The 24,926-nt window shown below is 36.7% G+C and overlaps 1 protein-coding gene across 1 annotated transcript in view; it reads right to left on the bottom strand.

Moving 5' to 3' along the window:
- The window catches only part of IL17RD (interleukin 17 receptor D), a 48,457-nt gene that overhangs the window by 11,794 nt on the left and 11,737 nt on the right, over positions 1–24,926 (bottom strand). The window contains exons 2-7 of the mRNA XM_075432308.1: positions 10,095–10,152; positions 6,981–7,106; positions 1,986–2,104; positions 1,410–1,530; positions 327–371; positions 80–231 (exon numbers count right to left, since the gene is read on the bottom strand). Coding sequence (XP_075288423.1) covers positions 80–231; positions 327–371; positions 1,410–1,530; positions 1,986–2,104; positions 6,981–7,106; positions 10,095–10,152 — 621 coding nt within the window. The remainder of the gene's footprint in view (positions 1–79; positions 232–326; positions 372–1,409; positions 1,531–1,985; positions 2,105–6,980; positions 7,107–10,094; positions 10,153–24,926) is intronic.

Raw genomic sequence — 24,926 nt, 5'->3', positions numbered from 1 at the left:
AAAGTTTCTATAAAACCTTAGAGCATCTAATGTTAATAGGTTTTGTGCTTTGAAGAGTTGGCAAAACTCAGTGACGTACCTGTTTGCAGGTCTTTTGCTTAAATTGCCCTTCGTGCTTAAGTTTGTAGTGAAGAAAGTAATATCTAAACCCAAAGCTGTGAGGTGCATGATCAAACGACACGTGCATGTTAAAACCCTGCTGGGTAACATTCAAATTCCTGGGCTTCCAGTCTGTCAGAGGAGATATTAATGAATTGGAAAAACGTGACTCTTCAAGTACAGTAATTTGTAAGATGAATATACAGAAAGTATTACATTTTACTTACAAGGTTTGCAGACAAGGTTTTCTGGCTGTAGCAACAATTCACATGCTATAAAAACACACAAAAATTGTTAATGATACAGTATCAAAATGCTATGCTATTTAAACAGAAAAAGAACAAAGGCAAAAGAAGGGAGTTCATGATTTTGAAGACAGCATCCCCATTTCTTTCCCAGTCTCTAATATGCCTGGAGTAAATATACTTCGCAAACTTCACTTCTTTGTTATGACTTCAAGTTCCTTCTCATCTTTATATGAGAAACATAGGTTCATTAATTTGAAAATAGCATTCCTTAGTGAGATAAAAGGGATAGCACCAGACACAGCACAGCAGGAAAGGAAGTTGAAACGAGCCTTAAATACATTTACTCAGAGTAAAAAAATATGCTGAGCACGATTACAAAGATAAATGTTATTGTGGTCTGCATCAACAGACAGACCTGAAAATGTTTTTAGAAAGTTTTAAAGGGAAAAAACACCTAAGTAGGACAAATATCAACATTTCACCCCAAAGGGTACTTGCAGTTTCTCATCATACTATTTAAGCACTGATGAGCTTATTCAAGTTTTTTCTCTCTAACTTCAGTGAGAATTGCTAAGTAATTTTGAGAAATTCAACTTGATTTGTTGCTATCTAATTTTATAATGTACTCATCTATATCTGTCTCTAGGTATCTGTTTTTGAAACTGTGATCTCAAAACCAAAACCAACCTGAGCATCTTCATAATGTCCAGAGAGAAGGAGCAAACCATCTTCATGAGTCAAATGTTCCTGAGACCCATGGGAGTAATCCTGCTGCAGGCAAACCTGAGATAATCTCAAGCCTGCCTAAGACTTTTCTTCTGGTTGTTGTCTAACACGTATTATCATACACCACAAATTTATTTGTGGCATCTGAATTCTTTCCACTTAACATCCAGATCTTCCTTCAAAGACTAGGTCAGTAACTATCTTAACCCAGACGCATCTAACACCATCACCTATTACATTCCTTTGTTGGGAAAACTAAAAAAGAAAAAAAAAAAGGGGGGGGGCACCCACTGGGGAAGAGATTATATGCAATACTACATTGTATGCAATACTTACGTCTAGTTCGGAAGAAAAATGGGTGATAATTACTTTCATTTTTAACAGAAGGAAAAGGAACAATCTTTAAAAAGTAATCTGTTTCAAACTTCAGATTTACAAAGGGCTGAGATTCCACTCCCTACAAAAAGACAAGATTGCAACATATCTTAAAATCAACAATTATAACTGAAAGTATCTTTCAAAACAAGCCCACAGTTTTGCAAACATAAGCAGAAATCAATACATTAACAATTCTTTATCTACCCCTCCTTTACACATTGACGTGAGGAATCTCAGTGCAGAGTTGGATGTGGACTACTACAGATGTGCACCTGTACTCCAGAGTCACCCAAATGACAGTGTCCAGCTTCACGAAAGTGTCTATAGAAGAGGACTAGATCTGTGCCTAGATCAACAACTATCATTAATTTAAAGAATAATACTTTTAGGAAGCAACCTGCATCCTAGTGAACAGCACACTGTGTATATATTTAGACAGAGACATATTTAGATTTATACGCAGCAGATAAACACATTCAAGATTACTTACACAATCAAGAAACAAAGAAACTTTTCTTGAGACAAAGCACTTACTGTTCGTTTGAAACTGGGGCTGAGCTGCTTTGGATCTTTTAAAACCATCTGCTGGCATTGTCTTCCCTCTGATTTTAACTCCTCAAGTATTACTCGAAATCCTTTCAGGTATTCAATCCCTGCAAACAGCAGGGCATTAAAATAGAAGACTAATATTTCAAAATGCATAATGTGGCATTTTATGTAATTTGAATATATTGTCTTTAAAAACAAAACTTGCTATTCATATGAAATATGTTTATGTTTAATACCTGTTGTTGTGTGTCAGTTCTTCCCACATTTTCTCTCTTGCCTATTTAGAATTCAATCTTTGGCAAAGGCTGCAATTACTACATACTTGTGTAATGCTTGGAGCAGAGGGGCCCACAGCTCAGCTGGGGCTCCCAAATTATCACTGCAATACAACTCATCATTACCTTCATCACCCTCAGGAATACTTTATAGTAACTTCACATTTCCATTATTAGCAACAAAATATAACATTTTGTGAGCAAATTATAGAAGTACTCCTTTGTAACACCTTCCTATGATTTCAGAGACTACCAGATTAAAGTGATAGTGGTTGTTACAACTTCTTTAGTTCTAGTACAGTATGGGATAACAGAAAACTTGACTTAAATGGAATGGAATTTATTCCAGTGCATGAATACTTCCAGTTATTTATAACCAATGCCAGAACTACGCCCATTTTTTTCAAGTTGCTCTAACACAACTAACTCTCAGCACAGTGTCTTTACATTTCTTTGCAATGTTCTCATCATGGAGTTACTGCATGACATGACTAAACTGAGTCACGGGGATGCGACTGTCACAGGACAATGCCAGAGTCTTACCCTGTGACAGTTTTGTGGCTCAGGTATCAAAGTCACTGCATAGTTCTTCAAGACTAACTACCACCACTCTGTCTAATTACATCTCTTCAACAGCATTACATATGGCAGAACACATATTTATCAAAGACACAGCCACAGCCTTCATAAACTAAACGCCACATAAATCAAAAGGGATTAATCTGAGTTTATGCTACGCTTGTCAAATAAAAAAACAAAACAACACCAACCCAAATGTATGATTTTCCATGGATGACCTCTGTTTCACCAGTTTTCATGGTTTTGTGCGGGTTTTTTTCATGTTTTATAATCTTGTAAAAGATAAAGACCACGAGTTGCCCAATGTTTTCTTAATATTCCATGGAACAAAAGCACTATGTGTGCTTACACGAAGACCATGAAAGAGAAAGTGTCCAGTCTCCGTGTTACCCGGGATGTTTCAATGGCAGTTCTGTCCTCCTGCTCTCCAAAGGATTAACCTCTGATCATTACAAGAAAGAACACCAAGCTTTGTTTCCCACAGAGATTTGATTCACCTAGTCTAGAGCTGAAGATTACCAAATGCTTTCAACTGCACAGTTTTGCAGAACTAAGTGTAATTTTCATATATTGTTTTAAATCCCAGAAATGAATCATTATTTTTTTATCAAAAAAATTATGAAAGCGAGATGCAATACTGGGAGGCCACAAAACAATGACATTTTTTCTTATCTAAAATGTTTGACTTAATAAATGCAGGTCTAGGCTAAAAAATTTACATCAAATTTAATAAATACATATTTGCATTATTAGCCACATCTCATCGTTTAGGACGCAATCCTACTGCGTAATTGGGAATCTTCCAGCTCTTACTAAATCATAAGAAAAACCTGATTTAAAAGCTTTTTGAGGGAGTGTGAACCATGAAATATCACACTGAGACTCTGCTCTATGAGAAAAAGAATATTAAAAAAACAAATTTCTGTTTGAATTTTGAAACGGTATTGTGCTTAACTAATTCTTTAATCAATATGAAAAAACACCTTTGCAGTTAATATTCTTTAATGAAGTATTAAAAACATTGTAGAAGAAACCTCCACTTCTTTCATTTGCTAAACACCGGTGACTAAAAAAAAATAAGTTTATATTACGTTATTCTATTTAGGACCTTAATTAGCATGAAGAAAAAGAAATGATGAGCAGGTACTGACACAGAGGGAGGGCACTATAGTGCAGCGGTCTCCAAATTTTGTTGATCCTACACTCCTGTGAACAAAAAAATTTTGAGCACAAACACCCAGTATATTTGTAAAATACACCGATGCACTAATATATTATGTACATTATAAAATATACACAAAAAACATTTAAAAAGCATGAGATAAAGATTAAGAACTATTTTTAAAATAACATTTTACTAATGATACAAAAAACTTTTTTGTTCTCACTTAAAAATATTAATATTTTTGAGTGAGAGCTATGTGATTGAATATGCTTTGTTATTTTTTAAAATGTTGGTTTAACACTGTGTAATATGGCAATTTGAAGGTCTGGTTCTAAGTTCAGTTTATTTCATTACTCGGTTTTAATGGCTGTCATAGCTGAAAAAATAACCTCACAAAGACAGATGGATCCAAATGGATGAAGTGCATCATCGGCTGCATTTGCTAAACCATGATACCCATTTTTCACTTCCATCCTCTAATTATGCAAAGGCTTTTCTCAAAATTTGGCTAGTAAATTTCTATCTTCCCTGATGTCAGCTGTGCCCAGTGACAGAGCAAGGGGCAATGGGCACAAACTGAGGCACAGGAAGTTCCGTCTGAACATGAGGAAGAACTTCTTCCCTCTGAGGGTGACGGAGCACTGGAACAGGCTGCCCAGGGAGGCTATGGAGTCTCCTTCTCTGGAGATATTCAAGACCCACCTGGACAAGGTCCTGTGCAGCCTGCTGTAGGTGACCCTGCTTTGGCAGGAGGGTTGGACTAGATGACCCACAGAGGTCCCTTCCAACCCCTACCATTCTGTGATTCTATGCCTTGATTTCTGTGATTCCATGTGTTGCATTTTCATATTTTTAACAAATGCGTTCAAAACCCACTGAAACTGTGCCTTCAGAAGATTTTTCAACAGGCTAGGAAATTCTGTTTCCTGATTTTTTAAGTGTAAATTATGAGAGTTTTTATAGGTGAGAAGCTGGCATTGTTTTCAGCAACAAAATCACATAACAAAGGAAACATTTCCAAACATCCATTTTCAAAAATATCTTTCAACAGCAGTCGAGTTTCTTTCAAAAAGCAGTTACTCTCTCTCATTGTTAAAATGTCAGCTTTACCTTGAAGAGACACATTAAGTGTGGTTTTGGTTTGTTTGGGGTTTTTTAAAGTATCTGCTGGGTAGCATACTACTGACAGCCACTTGTCATCAGAGAAAAGGTCAGGAAATTTAACACTTCTCTTTTTGTGAAAGAAGAATGCTTAACTCAAAGATTTGAGGTTAACAACTCTTAAGCACTTTGCCACAAGATAACCAGTGAACCTCTGCATGGCACAAAAGATTTTCATGGTCACTCGCCATCTCATTACAAAGTATTGTAAATATTCTGCTACTTGAATATCTTGTTTTTATAAAACTAATCACACTGATGACATCCTGTGCACTTCTGGCTCCGACTTCATTGCTGCAATAGTTTCCCTATGAATGATGCAATGACTGAATTTCATGTGTGGTGCTATCTCTGTAACCTTAGCCCAGAATCCTTTTTGTCATTCCAATATTTCCTTGTATTATTTCATCCAGCTTTACCATGGGAGGAAGAAAAAGTGTTTCCTCAGCAGTACGTTGCTTTTGCTCTTTCACAACTGAGTAAGAAATCTCAAACGAGATTTCACAGGAAGAGACTTCTGCAGATTTATCATTAAGTTTAGTGAAATTTTGTACTTATATTGAGTATCATGTGGCTTTAAATATCGCTGAAAAAATTGCAGAGGTTTGTCTTCATGTTCCAGATGCTTAGTTTCCAAATGTCTTTCTAATCCTGATGGCTTCACAGTATTAGCTAAAATCTCAAGGCACACTATACACTTAGGTCAAGGTTCGTCATTAACAGTGGCAAGTGTAAATCTGTATTTCAAATAGTTTTGATAATTTTGATAACTTTGGCTAACTTTTTATCAGAACTGATTAGATAGTCATTGTTTTTACCTTCTAATGTGGCTGATGAAGAGCCTGTACTAGGGTTAGGGGAACTGTCAGCTCTACTATTTTCTTCTTCACATGTGCTCGCATTATTGGTATTATCTTCAATTATCTTAAGGCACTTGTCCATTTCATGATGGTTAGTTTAGTTAAAACTAGATAATACAATCAGTAAATCCACTTCACCTGGCACCCACACACTGCAATACATCACAATACGCTCAAATCAAGTGAAAGAGTGAGTGTGCCACCAGGAATCCCTCCACGCTGCAGAACACCCACTGTGCCTCCAGGATACCTCATGCACCACACCTCAAAGATGAACATCTGACACAGAGACCCCAAAACGGTGCCAGTGTCAATCCATATATAAAGTATTAGTAAAGCTTAGTTTTGTTTTCAAGATCTAAAAAATATGTAAATAGAGGTTCTAAAATTTTCTTCACATGCCACAGTGGATCATCTTGCACACCCCCCACTTTGGAGCCTCCTGCTCTAGTGGGCAACAAGGTACTTCCAGAGACATTTAAGGGATTGAAGAATACTCTTAGTGACCATATCTGACAAGGAAACACATTAAAGTCTGTATAGCTATGATTAAATAATGTTTTCCACCTGTAAGACAATCTGCATCCTAAAGAATCTTTAAGTGTATCAGCAATTAAACTCAATCAATGCCACTGAAATGCACCAACGCCTTGGGGCAGAAAACAAAATCCAGGCTATTGCACAGTTCCAAAGAGCAGGGAAAAATCAACAAACTGGAATAGTAAAAAGCAGTGTGTGGCTGCAGATAGCATCCTAGTTTTAAGGGTATTTCAAGTGAGCTAGCAAAAACATCAGCTTTGCAAAGCTGTCAAGAATTTCTTTCTTCTTAAGCAGTTTGCTTCAATGATTCCCGGCATAATTTAATTATTTTACTTAATATCAATCAGCAGGAAGTTATTACGGAAGACATGATGAATTAGCCCATTTTGGTCTTACTTACCGATGGCATTTGCAGTCCAAAGTATCGTCACTGCAACCTGTTCGTAACATGCATACTGACTGATGGTTATGTTCTGCACATCTCCAATCACATGTCTTCCCACAGAATTCAGATAAGGCGTGCAGTCTAAAAATACGGAGGAAGAAACGCTTTAAGAAAAACATTCTAGCTGATGTTCTCATGCTATACCAGAGCAAGTAAATCATAATCTGCCAGCCTAACCTCCAATATCTATTCAAGCAACCAGTATCCAACATGACCCACATCTTTCCATGTAAATAAAGAATTATGTTAATTTCCTAATATTTCTTCAAGATTGAGCAAAATAAAAGCACTTGTGCACTTTTCATTTATAAAAATAAGTACTGTGTAGTAAATCTAGATGAAGCTTTTGTCTCAGGACACTGAAAACCACAAAACTTTACAGATCATTAAGCACAACCACTTTCACCAGTTGCAAAACCCTAGTTCATAGGACTCCAAAGGAAATTACCAGTTTATAATACCAGTGTAGCCTGTATCACAGTAAGAGTAAAAATGACACGTGTTGGAACTCCCAAGCAAGAACAACTTTTCCTCACTAATTACTCAAAAGAATGTGAGGACTGACATTAATTTTGTGGATGTAAAGTGCTTAGAGCAAGAGAATGTTGGTCAATCATCAGGCAAGTATGAGAACAATGAACAATGTGAAGCTTTAGAACTGGTGTTCAAGAAGTGCTTTTTAACCACAATACTGCTTGATCCTGACCACAAAGAACCTACTGCCTAAATCCGTCTCATCTCTGTCATCCATTCAGTAGCCACATCCCCGCAGACCATTTTCCTGCCACTGGATCCAGTTAGAACTGGATTTGTCTTGTTATCCGCACAAAATACTGTGTATTCCCTCAAGTTACAGCTCCACAAGCATGTGATTACAGAAAACCTCAGATTTCATTAAGAAAAGAAAAACATTCTTGACTTTGTTGTTGAACATGACCGTGTCTTTATGCATGCAAACAAAAAAACAAATAACCCCAAATTGTATTACTTTTAAAGCTTTACAATGTTTAGGCTCATATTTTGTGGCAGGAAGAGACGCAGCGGCCAGAGAATTCAATAGCTCTGGAGCACAGTATACATGAAGACATGTACACAGAAACATTCTGCTTTTGAACTAGTGAAGCCAACAAAATCCAGAGAAAGCTGACCAATAGACTATGTATTACTGACTGATGATTGATTCTAAAAAACTGAGATAATCTATATGCTATGTATTTGTCTAGAAAGAGTTTGTAGAAATGAAACATGAAAAATCATATGTTATTATCAGCCAATGCGGGACATTAAAATTTAATTCAGAGGTGTGATCCTAAAGGCAAGGAAAGTAAAATTATTAACTGAAAAGCAGTTTAAGAAAATGGCTTTTTACTGTGAATTACAATGGTAAGGGATCTTTTATGTAACTGCCGTGCAAATAAGAATAGAACCATTTGTACGACATTGCCTTTTACAAAAGCTGGGCAGTTGGTACTTACTCTGCTGTTTGTAGAATTCTGTTGCTACGAGTGACCTCAATGACAGCACGAACTTCCTCTTAAGAGACAAGAGTATCTCTTTCAACGGAAAGTTTGAAGTAACAGGGTTTTTTGCTAGGTCTGGATCCAATTAATAGCAAGCCCAAGATTTTGGATTCTGGTTACTACAATTTTATGGTCAAATAACAATTTGCCAAAAAGGAATATAGCACAAATGTCTGAAGTTTGACTGTGAGTCACTGATTTACATTTTTAAAGAACAATGGATTTAGGAAGAAAACAGCAGGGGAAAATTGCACTTCTTTTACCTGAATACAAGTGAAATACTAAAACATACAAACTGTTGTTTTTTACCTGAACAAATAATCTAACCAACTAATTTAACAACATAAAACACAGTTCACTAGAATTTCTGTGTGCCATAATAAAAGCCTTTAAATCACAGCCAGCAAGCCAAATTCTCTCTTGTGCTGGCTTATTCACGATAAGTATGTATTTCCATATTATACGAACTCTTTAGCCATGGTATTGGGAAGTCTTTTCCTAGTACTGCAGAACTCAAACAACTCCTTTGTCCAGGAAGCATGCAGTGCCAGCAGAATTCTGAATTAACACTTGTCATTGGTTAAACACAGCTCCTGGTGCCAGAATTAACGAAAAAAACATGACAGACACTGGAACTTAAACAGACTCCATTGCGTTAACTAAATGTGGGGACCTCTGATATTATTTCCTATTTTTCTTTATGTAGACAAAAAATCATAACTCTTTTGTAGCTACCACTTAACTCTTGTACAATCTGACATATTTTGCTCTTTTTAAATATTAATATCAAATTGGATTAAAAACAAAATAAAAATAAATAAGAGGAACAAAAGTATGATCAGAATTAATCAAAAGCACTGTGGTTAGGCTTCCTGATACATGCTCTCAATTAAGAAATTTTACCCACATTCAGCATCTGAGGTGATTTCTTTGGGTAGGCAAAAAAACCAACCCATGTCTTGCACTGGCATTAATACAAACATTACCAATGTAAATTAGGACCTTCTCTTGACTGTACATTGAGATTATATTGATGATGGCCACTAATTGCCCAAATAAGGATAAATTCCCAATGCAGTCAATAGTCATATTTTACTGACTAGACAACACAGATGACAAAAACCTTTAAAAATGAGAACAATAAGATACAGCCATTTAGTAGACATTTGAAGTACTATTGCTGCATCCTGCTTATTACTGTTACTGTGCTAGAGATTATTATCTTCTTAGTTCAGCTGCAAAACAGATCACATCTGCTATGGTAATAAAACCATCTGTCTTCACTGAAAATGTAGACAGCAGTTTTCCACTAACCCAGCCCTTTAGCACTGTAGCTATGAAAAGTTCTAACTACATTTTATTATCAGTGAAACACAGGAAGGAGAAGATCCACCAGACCCAGCAGAAACAAATCTAGATTTTAAAATTCTGTTGATACTAACAAGCTCAGGCTGCTCTTAGAGACATTTTAAAGAGACACATTGCTATAAATTGACAGCCGTGATGGAGGCCTTGATTTTTGTGAATATAGTGCAAATTTTCAACTTACTGTCATATTTAAAGGTGATATTGAGTAGTCCATTGTTCTTGGTGAGTGATGACAGCCCCTGTAGAGAAATATTAAGATAATAGTTCTGTTGTATTTCTTTATGTGAGGCCCACATATTGAGGCCACAATCACTTCACCACTTATTATAAATATTTTAAAGAAATTCTTGCTGCGAATAGCTTAATTAGACAAGAACACAGATGGAGAATTTAAATTTCAATCTTCCCACTGATTATTGGCTAAAATCAACAAATAGTTATTAAAGGAGAACAAATGAAACCGTGGACTTCCAACTGGAACAACTCAGATAATTCTATCCCGTAACTTTCCCAGAAGAAGTACGTACTGCACCATTACGCTACATCAGACACCCTTTTCTATTATCAAATACTACTAAAACAGATACTGCCATTCTTGCTGAGTGTCACAGAAACTGAGGACCAACCAAAGAACCATTCCATTGCTCTCCAGGGAGGAATCCTGACACGCATGCAAGCTGATGAGTCTGCTGTCTTCTACACCTATACAATCGAACTTCAGAGACAGCAGTACCTTACCCTTCAGAAAGCACGGAAATTGTTCCTGAAACACAAAATGTAGCATCACCCTCACCCTTGACACAAAGTTGAAAACTGTAACATTGTTTCTTACCGAGTAATACGATTCCCTGAAAGGCAAAAAACATCATATTTACCATTACCTTTAAAAAAAAGATACTACTCATTTACATGGCATTATATCTGGTTTTACAGCTACAATGTAAAGTGCAGAAGTTAACAGTATTAAAGGATTCCAACAGTAATTACTTGTTGTCGTGATCACCTGTAAACATTCACCATGTCTCACTTAAAAGTCAGACACCGGTCTTTAGAAAGAAAAAAAGGTACGAGTTCAGTTACCTTTAAGAAAAATCCCCATAAAATACTACATAAAGATTGCAAGCCAAGGAGATCTTCATAGTATTGTTAGGAGTGCAATCTGTAATCTCACTTTCTTCCTAGGTGGCTTTTCATTTGTTTAACTTTGATGTAGTCTGGCATTAAACATGCTGTTATACAAAAAGGTTTCCCGAAACAGGAAGGCGTCAATTTTTTTTCAGTCTTAACTTTTCTATTAATAGCTGTTCTATTCTGACTAATTTTCTGTTTCTCTTAAGCTATAGAAAATCTCATTTAACTTACTACTACAGCAAAACAAAGACATGTGTTTGATAAAAAGTATGCAAAAAAAATAACAAAACAGAAGCTATTGACTTTTTCTACTTATAAAGGCAGATAAACCATCAAATTAATTGTTACTCGTCTTCATTTTGTGTCCTAGAGCTGAAGTTTTGAGACATAAATTTCACCAAAGCCCACAGAAAATTAGCACAAGTATTTTAATTCTTTACATAGGATCTTCTATATCCTATATTTAAAAAAATATAATGTAGCTATGCTTTTTACTGCACCTTTAATTGCATTTCTACTCAAATTATGGTGACATCACAAAATATGTAACAGTAGAAGTATAAATCTATATACCACAATCATTAATACAGTAGATGTGAGAAGTAAATATAACATAAACCAAATTCTGCTGAATTTAAGCAGCACATGATACTGGTTATAAAACTTTAATCTCAAGTGTATAAAAAGTCAAAAAAGGCTAAATAATTGGGGAGAGAACTAGGGTCACCTTACAAGCGTTAAACTAGATAAATGTCATATGAGTTATAGCTAAACACACGTAAACTAGACAGACAATTTGATTGTGCTAAACTTTGGTATTAATCCTCCAAGTACTTACTGCTCTGAGTTTAAAAATATATTCTTCCAGGAAGCATTCCCTTGTATTTAAGCCATAAAGTAATTATGCTATTTAAATGGCTTATAGCTAAGACAACTTGTTTAGAGCATCTTACTACAAAACTATAAATACTAATGTTATGGCCTTAGGGCTCTACATTCTTAGTTAATTAACCACTAACATTTGTTGAATTTACATGCAGCTTTTAATTTACTCTGAACTTTACTAGAAAGCAAGTCTCCGTTGCCTGGAGCTTTGTCTATAAAATCCCTTTGGTCCACATACTTCTATACACACTGACTGAGAAGGAATACATTGGAAGTAAAAAAACAGCCAGAACATCTTTTATGAAGAACTATAGACTGATGATCTTTGAACAGATAGTCAAAGTTCAAGTGCACACAGATGAAATCACAAATAATCTTGTCGATCAAAAACTGGGGTTTGGGGGGGGTGTTATCCATAAAAACATTAAATCTCACATTATGTGATCTCAAAGCACAGAACTCCACAGAGAACATGATGAACTAAGATCCAAATCTTGCATCTATACTGGGCAAGCAAGCCAGAAAGAATCTCCATCTCATACCACGTATCTCAGATCACAGAGATCAATGTTGGAGCTGTTCCTCAATGTACATGAACAATTTGGACAGTTAAGGTTAAGATCCTAACATACCTTAAATCCGCACAGTTCTGAGTAAGACTAATACACATCATCTCCTGAAGAATGAATAACTCATATGGATGTTCAAGGCATGTGCAGACATTTCATTTGATCGAAATATTCATCTTTCAACACAAAAGAACACAAGTATTCTTTAAAGTCAAAGACTATTACATGAAGTTAACCTATATTTTTGCTTGTTCAGATTTCTCTAATACCTATCCTTCATTTACGGTGACAACTTATTAATGAAATGCACTTATGACAACTCATTCTATCCATTACCATGCCAGAGAAGAAACAAGTTAGAATTACATTTCCAGAAATAAAACTTCAATGGAATTTTAACCACAGGAACTAATTGTGCCTCCAAGAAAAGTTAAATTTAACTAATGCCTGCCATAAGAGGCATAAGTTAAATACAACAAAAAAATTTAAAAATGTCCTCAATTTTTATTGTTGAACTTTTCCATCTTCCTTTTAATCTAGAACATACAGTGTTTCATATTTGAAAGAACCATCTATTTTTTATACGTGACAATCCCTGCCAGAGATGGCATTGGTGATTTCAAAACTGTCCTATTAATAACCATTTTTACAAACAACATTGAAATACACTCCAACATTCAACTTTTGTTGAACAAACACTCTTTCATTCAATAAAGGCAATGTATGGATGTGAATAGGCACTGTCAGGCAGCCACTTTAACATCAACACCAGGAAACAGAGAGAGATGCTACCGCTAATTACAGAAATCTGGTAAAGGAGGTAGGAAATCACACTACCCCTCAAGCATAGCCTTGTGCACCAGACCAAAACAGTAATCATGATTCATCTTTCATATGTTGTTAATCAACGCACACATGGTCCTGATTTCATGCTCCCATGAGGCAAACTGAAGGGACAATTGTTTCTGAACTCTAACATCAAGATTAATAATCAATGTTTATCATGCACATTGCTCAGTAAACTAAAAGCTTTATATCTGACATCTGCTCCTTTCATTTTAAAGCTTTCCTGGTGTTTTCAACCAAGTTAAAGTATTTTCTATTTCTACAGTCATCACTAAAAACATGAATTATCTGTACTATTTATATGCCTGCATTTTGGATTGCTTCCAACAGAATATAACAAAATACATAATCCATGCTAACGTTTGCTAGGTAACTTGTGTGTATTCCTTGGACTGCAGAATGAATTCTAAACCCTGGGTGGATGGGTTTGTACTGTTATTATTACATCCTTGGCATAACTAACAATTCCAACCATAACTTTTGTACAGATTTGTCTTTTTACCTATATTTATGTTCCTGCACTGCATGGACAAATAATGGGAATAACATTTTAGAAAACATCTCGGTGACACTGGAGAACTAAGTTTTAACAAAAAGTGTATTCAAGGAGCAATGTGCTTCCCAGTGCCTATTTCATACTTGACACAGGGACCTAGATTCTTCAAAACATTTTTTTAACTTCTTTTAATAGGTTGGCATCTTTTGTGTTTCTCTTTATGTAAGCAACATAATGATTCACAAGAAACTACCAGATTTTGGTCGGTCATTTGCTGTTAGTTATTTACTGTTTCATTGCTTCATTTTTAGAGCCACTGCATGCAAGTTTGGCTGCAGAGGAGCTGAATGTGTCTTCATAGCATTGTATCTTGAATTTGGCCTCAGCTACGACAGGTTTTTACTTCATTATAAACGATGGGGGGGGGGGGAACTTCATGCTCCACTCAAGGAACTTCATGCTTCACCCAACCCCTGATCACCCTCTTGCTACGCAGGCTGGCTAGTGGGCTCTTCCCTAACACATCCTTGTCAGAACAGCCTGTCATGCTCAAAGATACCAATTTTTCTCCCATCTTGTGAAAAATCAACTGTTGATCTCCAGGTGTCAGCACATTACTTGTACACAATTGTCCCTTTCAGACAGAATATTAGGTTGTCTGGTAGATCAATTAGGCCCCTCCTCTGAACTGGAAGAACACTGGTTCCATGTGAACATACTTCATGCTTTGACTTTCCCAGCACAGCTCAGCCTTCCAGGGAGTAGATGCCTGGTGACCTGAGGCAGGCACCATACATCTCCCTGGGTTTAAACTGTCAGACATATTCACATTTAGCATATTCCTTCTCCAGCTCCCAGCATACAGCTTTTTACCCCAATTTAAGCCCTCTGACTTAGAAAAAACATTATGAAGCATCCATACTAGCCTTTAAAAAACAAAAAAAAAAGTGCTAACTTAACCGACAGTTAAAACCCTCTAAGAAGTACAAAACTGAAAATCAGGACTGTATAGACGGCCCAGACATCGTGAGTTATAATCCAAGCACAACAACAAAAAGGCTAGTTTACATAAAAATCTGGGAAATTAAACTTTCTTTTAAGAGTAACATGTAATACTTATTTTCCTAAACCAAACATAAGGAACTCATACTTCATTTGTATAAGAATTGTCCTGACCTTTTGTGATCATTAAATATCTCATTTTTTCACAAAATCGTGACATTATTCATGGCTCTATGGCTGACTTCCCACATAGGTAATTACATTTTGTCTGAACAAATTCTTCTGCCATTTCAAGTAGACACGGTTTTCTCAAGCTCCTCCTATCAGGAAAGGATATTGAATTCAACAGCTGCTGAATTCAACCCTGTCAGAGGATGAAGTGGTCCCTAAACCTACACATGTATACTCCTACACCAGCTAGCCTCACGGGGGTCTTTTTGGATTTCGAGGGAAAAACATCTGACTGATGATCACCAATTGCAGCGTATCTTATGTAAAAAAAAAAACCTGAAATTTAAATTTAAAAAATGCAGTAGAAATGCCTTTTCATTATGCCTCATTCTGGGCTATTTTATTTTCCATTTTAAAAAGGCAATGTGAAAGGTTACCTTATACATTAGTCGGTCTGACAGAGAGGTGAGATATCATTGTGAGGAAGAAATACTACAAAAGTATTTACAGCTTGACTCTCCAGTATGCAACATGGCTCCATGCAGCTGTTCACTGAATGTATGTCAACTGGTTTACTTTAAGGAACAAGAGTTCTTAAAGCCACAATTTAACAACAATAGAAGCAAGTTTAATCTATACTGTTTGCCGCCTACCGTGAAAATCTTCAATCTCTGAGTCAAGCCCAGGAATTCAATGCAGCAAAGCATGACAGAAAAGGCGTACCAGCTCTTATTTCTCTCACACAGTTTACAAGTTTGCCTAAGAAGTTTTCTACAGTTTGCCCTGCCACACTTAATTTTTTCCAACTTTGTTGTGTGAATGATGTTTGGTAAATTAGAAGCCTTCTAAAAACAATCAAAAAAGCCCCCCAAAAATCAACAGAATAAACAGTTTCAAACAATGTGCATTTCCCACAAACATTACTGAAATGTGCTAGTCTCAGGGTATTTGGACAAAAGCCAGAAGCCTGTAGTTAAACCAGTGTTCCCTCAACTGTGGGACATGACCCCTGGCAGAGAGTTGGGAGCAAAGACGAGGTGTTGGGAAGGGGAGGGGGAGAAAAAGCAATGCCAAGACAGGTGTACAAATGGTGACTGAGACTGGGAAGAAGGGGGGTGCATATGGTAAAGTTGTTTCTAGAGGGACCCAAAGACAAATTAGTTTGAGAAACTCTGACTTGTGCTATAAACAACAAATACATAGAATAACTCACATCTGAAATAATGGAGGAGAAGAAATCAATGGAGCTTGCTATGTATGCTTACTGCTTAACATACAACACAGCATACTATAAAAAGAACAAGCTAGCTGATTATTCCACTCAAATTAAAGAATATATTTCTTCTCATGGTGGGAAGTTATCTAGAACCTCAATAAACCTACAGGGTCACTCACACTTAAGAGGAACAATTGCATAAGCACTGAATTTTTAGTTTATGCCCAAATTAACCCTAAACTAGAGAAATTATTGTCTAGGAAACAATTAAACAATATATTTTCATCCATTTAATTGACTCTCTGCTTCATGTCCAAGCATGCAGAGCCATATGCCGAGACACAGTCTTTCTCTCCCAAAGATGTTCCAAGAGAGTTAGAATACAATAAAAAAAAGAAATTCAAAAGGTGACTGAGAAGTACGAGAGAACAATGGATATATATTATTTATATTAATATGTATATAGAAAACATGGATATGTTCATTCATTCTTTTTGCTTACCACATTAAGAAATGATGTGGCTTTCAGAAGAGAGAACCTCAGGGAGAAAAGGAAAGCAGAGAAGAACAGTACTTCAGAGCTACAAAGCAAGTGGATTAATTGTATCTTTCAAGATTTTACGCACATAAAGGTTTGCTGCTTCTCCTAAAGCAGTCTAGTATTTCTAAGCCAGCCAGATCCAAAAAGAAAGTTTTTCCCTTTAAAGCTGAGCATAGGCAGTGGCATCTGGAGAACAACTAAAGGAACTTATTTCCAAAATCATAAATGGTTCACTAATAACGTTCTGCTGCCAGAGTCCTACTTTTCAAATTGGAAACTCATAGCACGAGCTCTTTGTTTGCTTCCACATTTCATCCAAAGAAACAGAAAATCTGTAAAAGTAACTAGAATTGACTTTGTAGGTTCAGTTTTAAGCTTCTACCAGAACACAATTCACAATTATGACTATTTCAGGGTAGGTTTTTTTGCTCCTTGATTCTCAGTCTAACAGCAGAGTGCACACAAAAAAACCCCTAACAACTCTGAGGGAAACTATCATCAAATGTGAATTAACTTCTTTATTCATAACTGTTCTACCTAAAAAATTCAAATCTGAAATTCACTGCATTGTTGGAAATGTCATTGCGAACAAACTTAGAGCAGCAGACTGGAGATACTCCCATTTGTAGTACCGGGTGAGTTTATCCTATTTGTAACTTTTGAAAATGATAAGAACAGCTGCTTGCAAGGAAATCTTTAAAGCAGAACATCACATAAAGGCTGGCATGTGAAAAATGTGACATAGCACATCTATTTTGTTTTGTGTGCATTCACACAATGTCTTTCCCCAGCCCTAATCCTTCTCCACCATTATTTGAAAGTCTCTGATATTGTTTAAGAGCTTTGCAGTCAGAAAATATGAAACGCATATTCTTAGAAACTTCGTTTTAATTCTTACTTACATGAATAAAACATACAGGCACAACTAAGGAAAGTATTACATATTCACAGGAGCTCACAACATTAAAGTAATGCACATTGGTTTTCTAGGACCAACATATAAACAGACCAAAGTTTTGGTTCTAGAAGATATAGAGGAAAGGTAATTTAGCACTAACTTCACTTTACTGATTAGAGTGCCACAGAACTCATAAAACTTCTAAAGTAGATAGGATTTGGGACTGTTCCATCTTAATCCCTCACTTTGAATTAATGCAATTATTCTGGACATAAAAACCTATTCTTGGGGATTTAGAAACACACAACTGTACTCATCCATAAGATTTTAAAATAGAATTTGTAAGCAGCACGGTTCATTTCCATGAACAATCAATTATTTGCTTGCCAAAATCCTATGTTCCAGCTTTAAAGGGTCTTTCACCATTCCCCCAACAGTATTTTTAATACACCACATGAAACTTGTTTTTGCAGGAGATAAAAAACAACTTTCTTCAAAATGATACAGACATCCCTTCCCAAAGTTGCTATGCTTGTGAACTACACAACTTTAAAAGGCTCAGGCAATGAGAAGCTAGGACTTGAAATGTGAAAGGCGTCTACTCAGTAGCAATGCAAATGTACCTTTGGCATCAAGTTAATATCATGAGCGACATAAGAAGAACGTAACATAGCAAGAAGCACCACATGTATTCCATATACAGCCATGGTATACAACGCCCTCTTGAAAAAAACAAAACCAGAAAAAATGAGGGACCATTATGTCACACACAATGACTAAAAATACTTTTTGCTTAAAAGTATAAGTTCTTGTACATCAAACTACGCTAATAAAATAAGTTACCTTTCTCTACAAATCTTCCCCTTGGAAGCAATCAAGAATTGCTCCCTTTCTTCCACTCACAAAGTTAATGGACCAGCTGCATGAGCTGGCTTCCTGCAGAGTTAGAACAAGTCTCAGCTGCGTTGCCCTTCCTTCTGACCACACCAAAGGCACGGGCTTTGGTTCCTTCACTACTATGCATTGTCATTCCCACCTTCCCGAGACAAGCACGGCAACACAAGACTCTCACTGCTGAACTATGCGTTTTTAGCAAATAGATTTCTTCTTAGAGCTTCCCTCTAGTCCTGGTCCACAGAGAAGATGAAAATTACTCCCACAGCTTAAGCAGTAATACAATCAGCAGTGAGGATTAGAAGGTCTGGCGCTTACTATGCACTGATGATCCACATGGTTGAACTTCAGAGACTCAGGCAGATACATTTGGTGGCTGCAGAATTAAAGCTACAGCTGTCAGAGAATTTATACACTCCTGGTTACCCTCTAGAGACTACAGCCATCATATATGCAGCCAAAAAAACTCCATTCGGAACGTGTCAGAAATATAGACAGAGCTGCACTAACACTTCTGGTCCACCTGCAGGATACTTGGAATAAATGGTACTGAAATATTCCAACTGCACTGGCCCCACTCTACAAGCAAACTGGAGCTTCCCCACTTACAGCCATTTAAGTAGGAAGAGCTCCAGCAAATGTAGATCGTCAGGAATTTGAATGTGACACAATAAAACCACGCAAAACACAGCTTTCCGAGGAGACATTCTCAAGATGACTCTCCAGTCTTGAACAGAGTTTACGTCAGAATTTATGTGATCATCAAGGCTGACTTTCTTCTCCTAGAGTTTTGATTTTCACACCATGCAAATCCATTTATTTTGTGCCTAAACTGTGCCACTCGGCCATCTCTCTATACAGGATAGCTTCTGCCATCTAGACTGTTGAGGCTTTTCACAATGAAAAACAAAGATGAAGAGAAGACAGAACACATTTAAATATTTCTGTGTGCTCACCTCTTTGCAGTACTTGGATTTGAAAAGCCTTAAGTATTGCTAAATCTTACCAATGGAAAAAAAACAACCCACACGGAAATGTGTGTGTTTTAAATATATCTGTACTGGCAAACTCTTCAGGTATTATGTGCTATCAACTCCCCTGAGGTCTCCAACTACTAAAAAAGGGAACCTAAATACAATTTTTAAAATAGAGATTTAATGTTTGAAATTGTATTGAAACTCCAGTCTGACTGCATTCAGTTTCCACTCATAAAAGACACACCCCATGGATATCCCACTTTATAATACACTTGGACAAGTAAAACACTGAGAGATGCATTTTTCCTACATATTTAGCGTTATATGCTTTTGAAAGTAGGCCAAAGCAAAGGTTACACGTTCTATCTGGCTAGTTCATGGCTGTACATGGCTAGTTCATAACTTCCATTTTCATACTAATTAATACACTACTTGACATGAAAGTTGGCATCTGCTAAAACAATGACACAACCTGTATCACAACCAGCTTGGGCTTTAAATTACTTCATTGGTGCCATCTGCTTAACTGCTATTTAAGGTCTTGGAATATTTTCATTCTAAACTTTTTCATGAAGGATTGCTCTTACTCACTTGCTAGAACCCCGGAGCACTTTTTGTTCTTACATTATTGGTTAAAATTGGGTTATCCAACTAAAAAAAGATATCATGAAGAAAATCTACATCTTGATAACATTTAGTTTTTCTGTCAAAGGAGCTTTCTGTTATATAACTCATTAATAAAAAATATGAAATCACACCTTGGGAAAAACAACAGGAACCCTAAAATCAAATGTACAAAAGTAGGCTTGGCATATGGGTCTACTCTCTCATGGCCTACCCTGACAAGACGCAGGAATGGTACAAAGCGCCGTTAGCCTCAGGAAAAATACCATTTCTGTGCTGCTCTGAAGAAATTCCTCTAGTTTCCACACAAGCAGCAACAATAAGATCCAGGGGATCAGGGCAATCCCAAGCACAGAGACAGGCTGGCTGGAGAATGGATTGACAGCAGCCCTGAGGAGAAGGACTTGGGGCCTGCTGGTAGTTGACGAGAAGCTCAACAGGACCCAGCAATGTGTTCTCGCAGTCCAGAAGGCCAGCCATATCCCGGACTGCATCAAGAGAAGTGTGGCCAGCAGGTTGAGGGAGGGGATTCTGCCCCTCCACTCCACTCTGGTGTGAGCCCACCTGGAGTCCTGCGTCCAGCTCCGGAGCCCTCAGCACAGGAGACATGGACCTGTTGGAGTGGGTCCTTGGAGTGGGTCCAGAGGAGGTCATAAAAATAATCAGAGGGCTGGAACTCCTCATCTACAAGGAAAGGCTGAGAAAGTTGGGGCTGTTCAGCCTGGGGAAGAGAAGGCTCTGGGGAGACCTTATCACAGCCTGCCAGTACCTGAAGGGGCCTACAAGAAAGCTGGAGAGGGATTTTTTACAAGGGCACACAGTGATAACACAAGGGGTAATGGCTTCAAGCTGAGAGAGGGTAGCTTTAGATTAAATGTAAGGGAGAAATTCTTTATTATGACGGTGCTGAGGCCGTGGCACAGGTTGCCCAGAGAAGCTGTGGGTGCCCCCTCCCTGGCAGTGTTCAAGGCCAGGCTGGACAGGGCTTGGTCTGGTGGAAGGGGTCCCTGCCCATGGCCGGGAGGTTGGAAGTAGCTGACTTCTAAGGTCCCTTCCAACCCAAACCATTCTTTGAACAAAAAGCTTCAGAACCTATTTCTCTAATAAACACACCCTTGTCACATCAAGGTATACACACTCCCAGCAGAAAAGCAATCATACTACACTTTAATTATTTCCTTTTGAACACTACCATGAATTCCTTTTTCCTTCCATCTCTAACTTAGTCAAAGCAAATAAAATTTAATTCGTTACTTGAAAGAGAAAGGACTCACATGAAAATTCTCAGTCAGATTTAGTGTTGACAAGGCCACTACATGGTACTATTTCTTTTTCTCATATGCTCTTCTCACACAGTTTTCCTCAAAATAATGCCAGATGAGCTGGTTTGCACAGAAAACGTTAAACTGACATTCATCTATCAATAAAACAATTTTAATCAGCCTAATACAGTATCTTTAAAAAAAAGAATACTTTGGCCTCTGCTACATATCTTTTAAAGAAGGAAATACACAATTAGTTCCAAACTTTTATAACCACAATGCACAACAGTATGAAAATTAAAAACGGAATATTTCAGGATGTTAATACATGCTGAAGATAAAAATGTAAAACTTTTTTTCCTCCCCGGTTATAATGTCCCCTAGATGAACATAGCCTTTTAAAATGTGTAATTACTTGAAATGCTTTAAATACTTTAACACGTAGAGCTGTTCAAATACTACTTCACACTCAAAAAATATACAGAAACTTCAATCTGACTGCTTGATGTTTGCATTAATAAAGTTACAATCCATGGATCTCACACTTCCTAATACATTTGAAAAGGAGACAACTTGAAGAAATCCATTAAACTGGAAGAACCTAATAATCACACAGGAGTTCACAGTCTTAGAAAACCAGTCCATTACAAATACTAAGGTCTGAGACTTTGAAGCAGTTTGGCCACCATACAGTAACTCATCAAACTGCTGTTCACTTGGTGTGTATAGATATTTACCTGAAAACACATTACTACTATTCCTTCCACCTTGAAACGCTTAAGGGATCAATATTGAAATACAGAAAGTATGAGACATTAATAAGAAAAGTAGTATCTTTACATAAAATACTATAAAGCAAAAATAAGTGTTTGGAAAAGATTATACTCTCCTTAAATAAAATACTTCTATTACATCGATATTCACAGTGATTTTTCTGAAATCAGACACTTTCACCCTAGACTGTAAGACTGAAGCGATTTGAAATGGAAATATTTCCTGTCCACTCACTGCCAGTTTCTGCTCCCAGAGTGATATAACAGATGACATTCAGTACAATAAATTCTTTTATTAACCATAAATTTGAGACTGCTTTAGGGATTTGAAGTGTTCAGTTTCACGCTGAAAAAATGTAATGTTATCCACAGACCATCAGCATGTGTAACAAAAACTGAGCCACAGGTTCTGTGACTGTGATCAAATTATGAAAAAAATCTTTTGAATTTAAAAATACTTGGAAAAGCATTTACAATAATTTTTTTACCTCTTATTTTCAAAGAGCCATGCACACTAACTGATCTTTTTTCTGTAGGAAACAATCACTTCTAACAAGAAAGTCTCTACACAGTAAGTCAATACCATGAACGTTTCCTTCTAGCAGTCATCTTATTTAAGAAGCCAGAGCTGCAACATAAGTTTTAAGAGCTTAAGCATTTAAATACACAGATAAAAGGTTAAATTGAACCTGTATTTCTCTCAAACTTTTACTTGACTTCCTTTTATCAAAATTGAACTGAATATATACAAAACTAATCCTACAACATTGAATAGGAAGATAAACACAATACAGAATATAAGCCCTTTCAATTTAAACCTTCACGTCTATTAAAATAAAATCACGTTATTGTAGTAAATTGAGAAGCAGATCCAAAGACCAGCAAGTTTCACTTCCAATATATGTGATAACTTACAATAAGGAAACTACTTGGATTTGATTGTAAAATATAAACATGGAAACAATTATTTCCTCTGTTGCACCAAAACCTAACCATGTTGAGGGGTGGGACGAGAGGGGTGGAAATTGTGCCTTTAACTGCAAACCAACTTTTGACATACAAGCACACGAAGAAAGTACTGGAGTTTACATATTGCTAACTTTTGCAATTGAATGGAACATAATAAATAGTAACTAAAACCTATGTACCAAACATAATGTGGCTACACTGAACAGTAGTCATCCATATCTATCAGCATTGTTAGATGATACCGGGTGTCATTCTATCACTTATTTTGTGGCTTTGATTCCTACATTTACTGCCACAATCTAAGAAAAAGAAATTTCTGTCCTTGCAGTTCATTCTTTCGTGAGCTGAATGTCCTATTTTCAAACCTCTGCATGACATTTCACAGCTAGTGGTCCTTACTGAAGAAGAACCCCAAAAGTGAATGGCATGATTAGTGAATTACTCTTACAAATGAAACCTAAGCTACCCCAACTTTCATTATTCCTAACTAATGATTAAAAGATAAAGATTTTGCTTCCATTGATGTTCTGAAGAAGCATGGAATAACTACTTTTCACCTGTTATGGGTCAGGCTGAGTTAGGTGTTTGTTTTGTCTTTTTGATTCTTATTCTAACTTCTTTTGTGGTTAACCTATTACTCCTGTCAGAAGGTAAATTAACGTAAAGATAATTATTAAACATCACCAACATAATTCACTGAAAAAATGAAACAAAGCAAAACTGTAACTATTTTGGAATAATTATGTTACTGATCCTTTGAAAAGTATCTTAGCTAAATATTATGTGTTATGCAACAGAAAAATATTAGATACTGCTTCATAACAAAAGCATCAGACTACACACCTGGCCCTTTCTTCTGTGGCTGTTAATACATGCTTTGTGAAGTGGTACAAGGAGGCCTCAGATAAAATTCTGATGCAGTAAATAAAATTAAAGCTCTTTATAATGGACAATGATCTTTAACTGTGCCCCATAACTACACAAATTTGCTCACAGATACTGTACTAACAGGAGATGTCGTCTTCAGAGCAAGGTAAGAAATAGAGAGAGTTATACAAGACCTAGCTAGGTCACACTGTACTTTTAGTGGTTATCTGCCCAAATTCCATTCACAAACTATGGACTGCATAGTGAAGTCCCCCCTCGGGTTACAAATGAATACACTACTCCTCATTTCCTGGCAGGAAGGGTTGTATAGCGTTACTGTGCACTCTTCAGCAACTGCTGTATTCCACCACAGAGTTGGCTGCATTTCAACAGACGCTGAAGTGATTTCTGAAACATTATCATCTTGTTGCCTGTGAAAAATTCACTGTTCAAAAAAATGTTCACATGAAAACTCTTGTCTTATGACTTTAAAGTTTCATATACGCTCAGTATACTAACTTCAAACTCTTTTGACAACATACTTTTTTAAAGGTATCTAAATTAACACACCTCAAGGGTGGGAAGTTTAGAAGTGCCTGAATAGTTACACGGAACATTTACTTAATCACAAAATTAGCTTAGGGATTTCCTGACTCCCCTGTCCAGTCCTTGGGTTTTCCTTCATGCTGTAGCTCACCACTTCTGAACATGCATATAACACAACTGCCAAGTGACCTTGCTTTATCCATGTCATTGAAATGACCCCAGTTGTGAAAAGGGAAAAAAAAAAAGGCATAGGGATACTTTCAGTTCAAACTGTTTGAATAATGTGATTTACAATGCAGCTCAAACGGGTGCATTAAAACAGGTGGGGAGGAAAGGGCAAACAGCA

The sequence above is a fragment of the Opisthocomus hoazin genome, chromosome 11 (assembly GCF_030867145.1).
Source record: "Opisthocomus hoazin isolate bOpiHoa1 chromosome 11, bOpiHoa1.hap1, whole genome shotgun sequence".
Classification (NCBI taxonomy): Eukaryota; Metazoa; Chordata; class Aves; order Opisthocomiformes; family Opisthocomidae; genus Opisthocomus; species Opisthocomus hoazin.
This window is presented reverse-complemented; position numbering and strand designations above follow the sequence as displayed.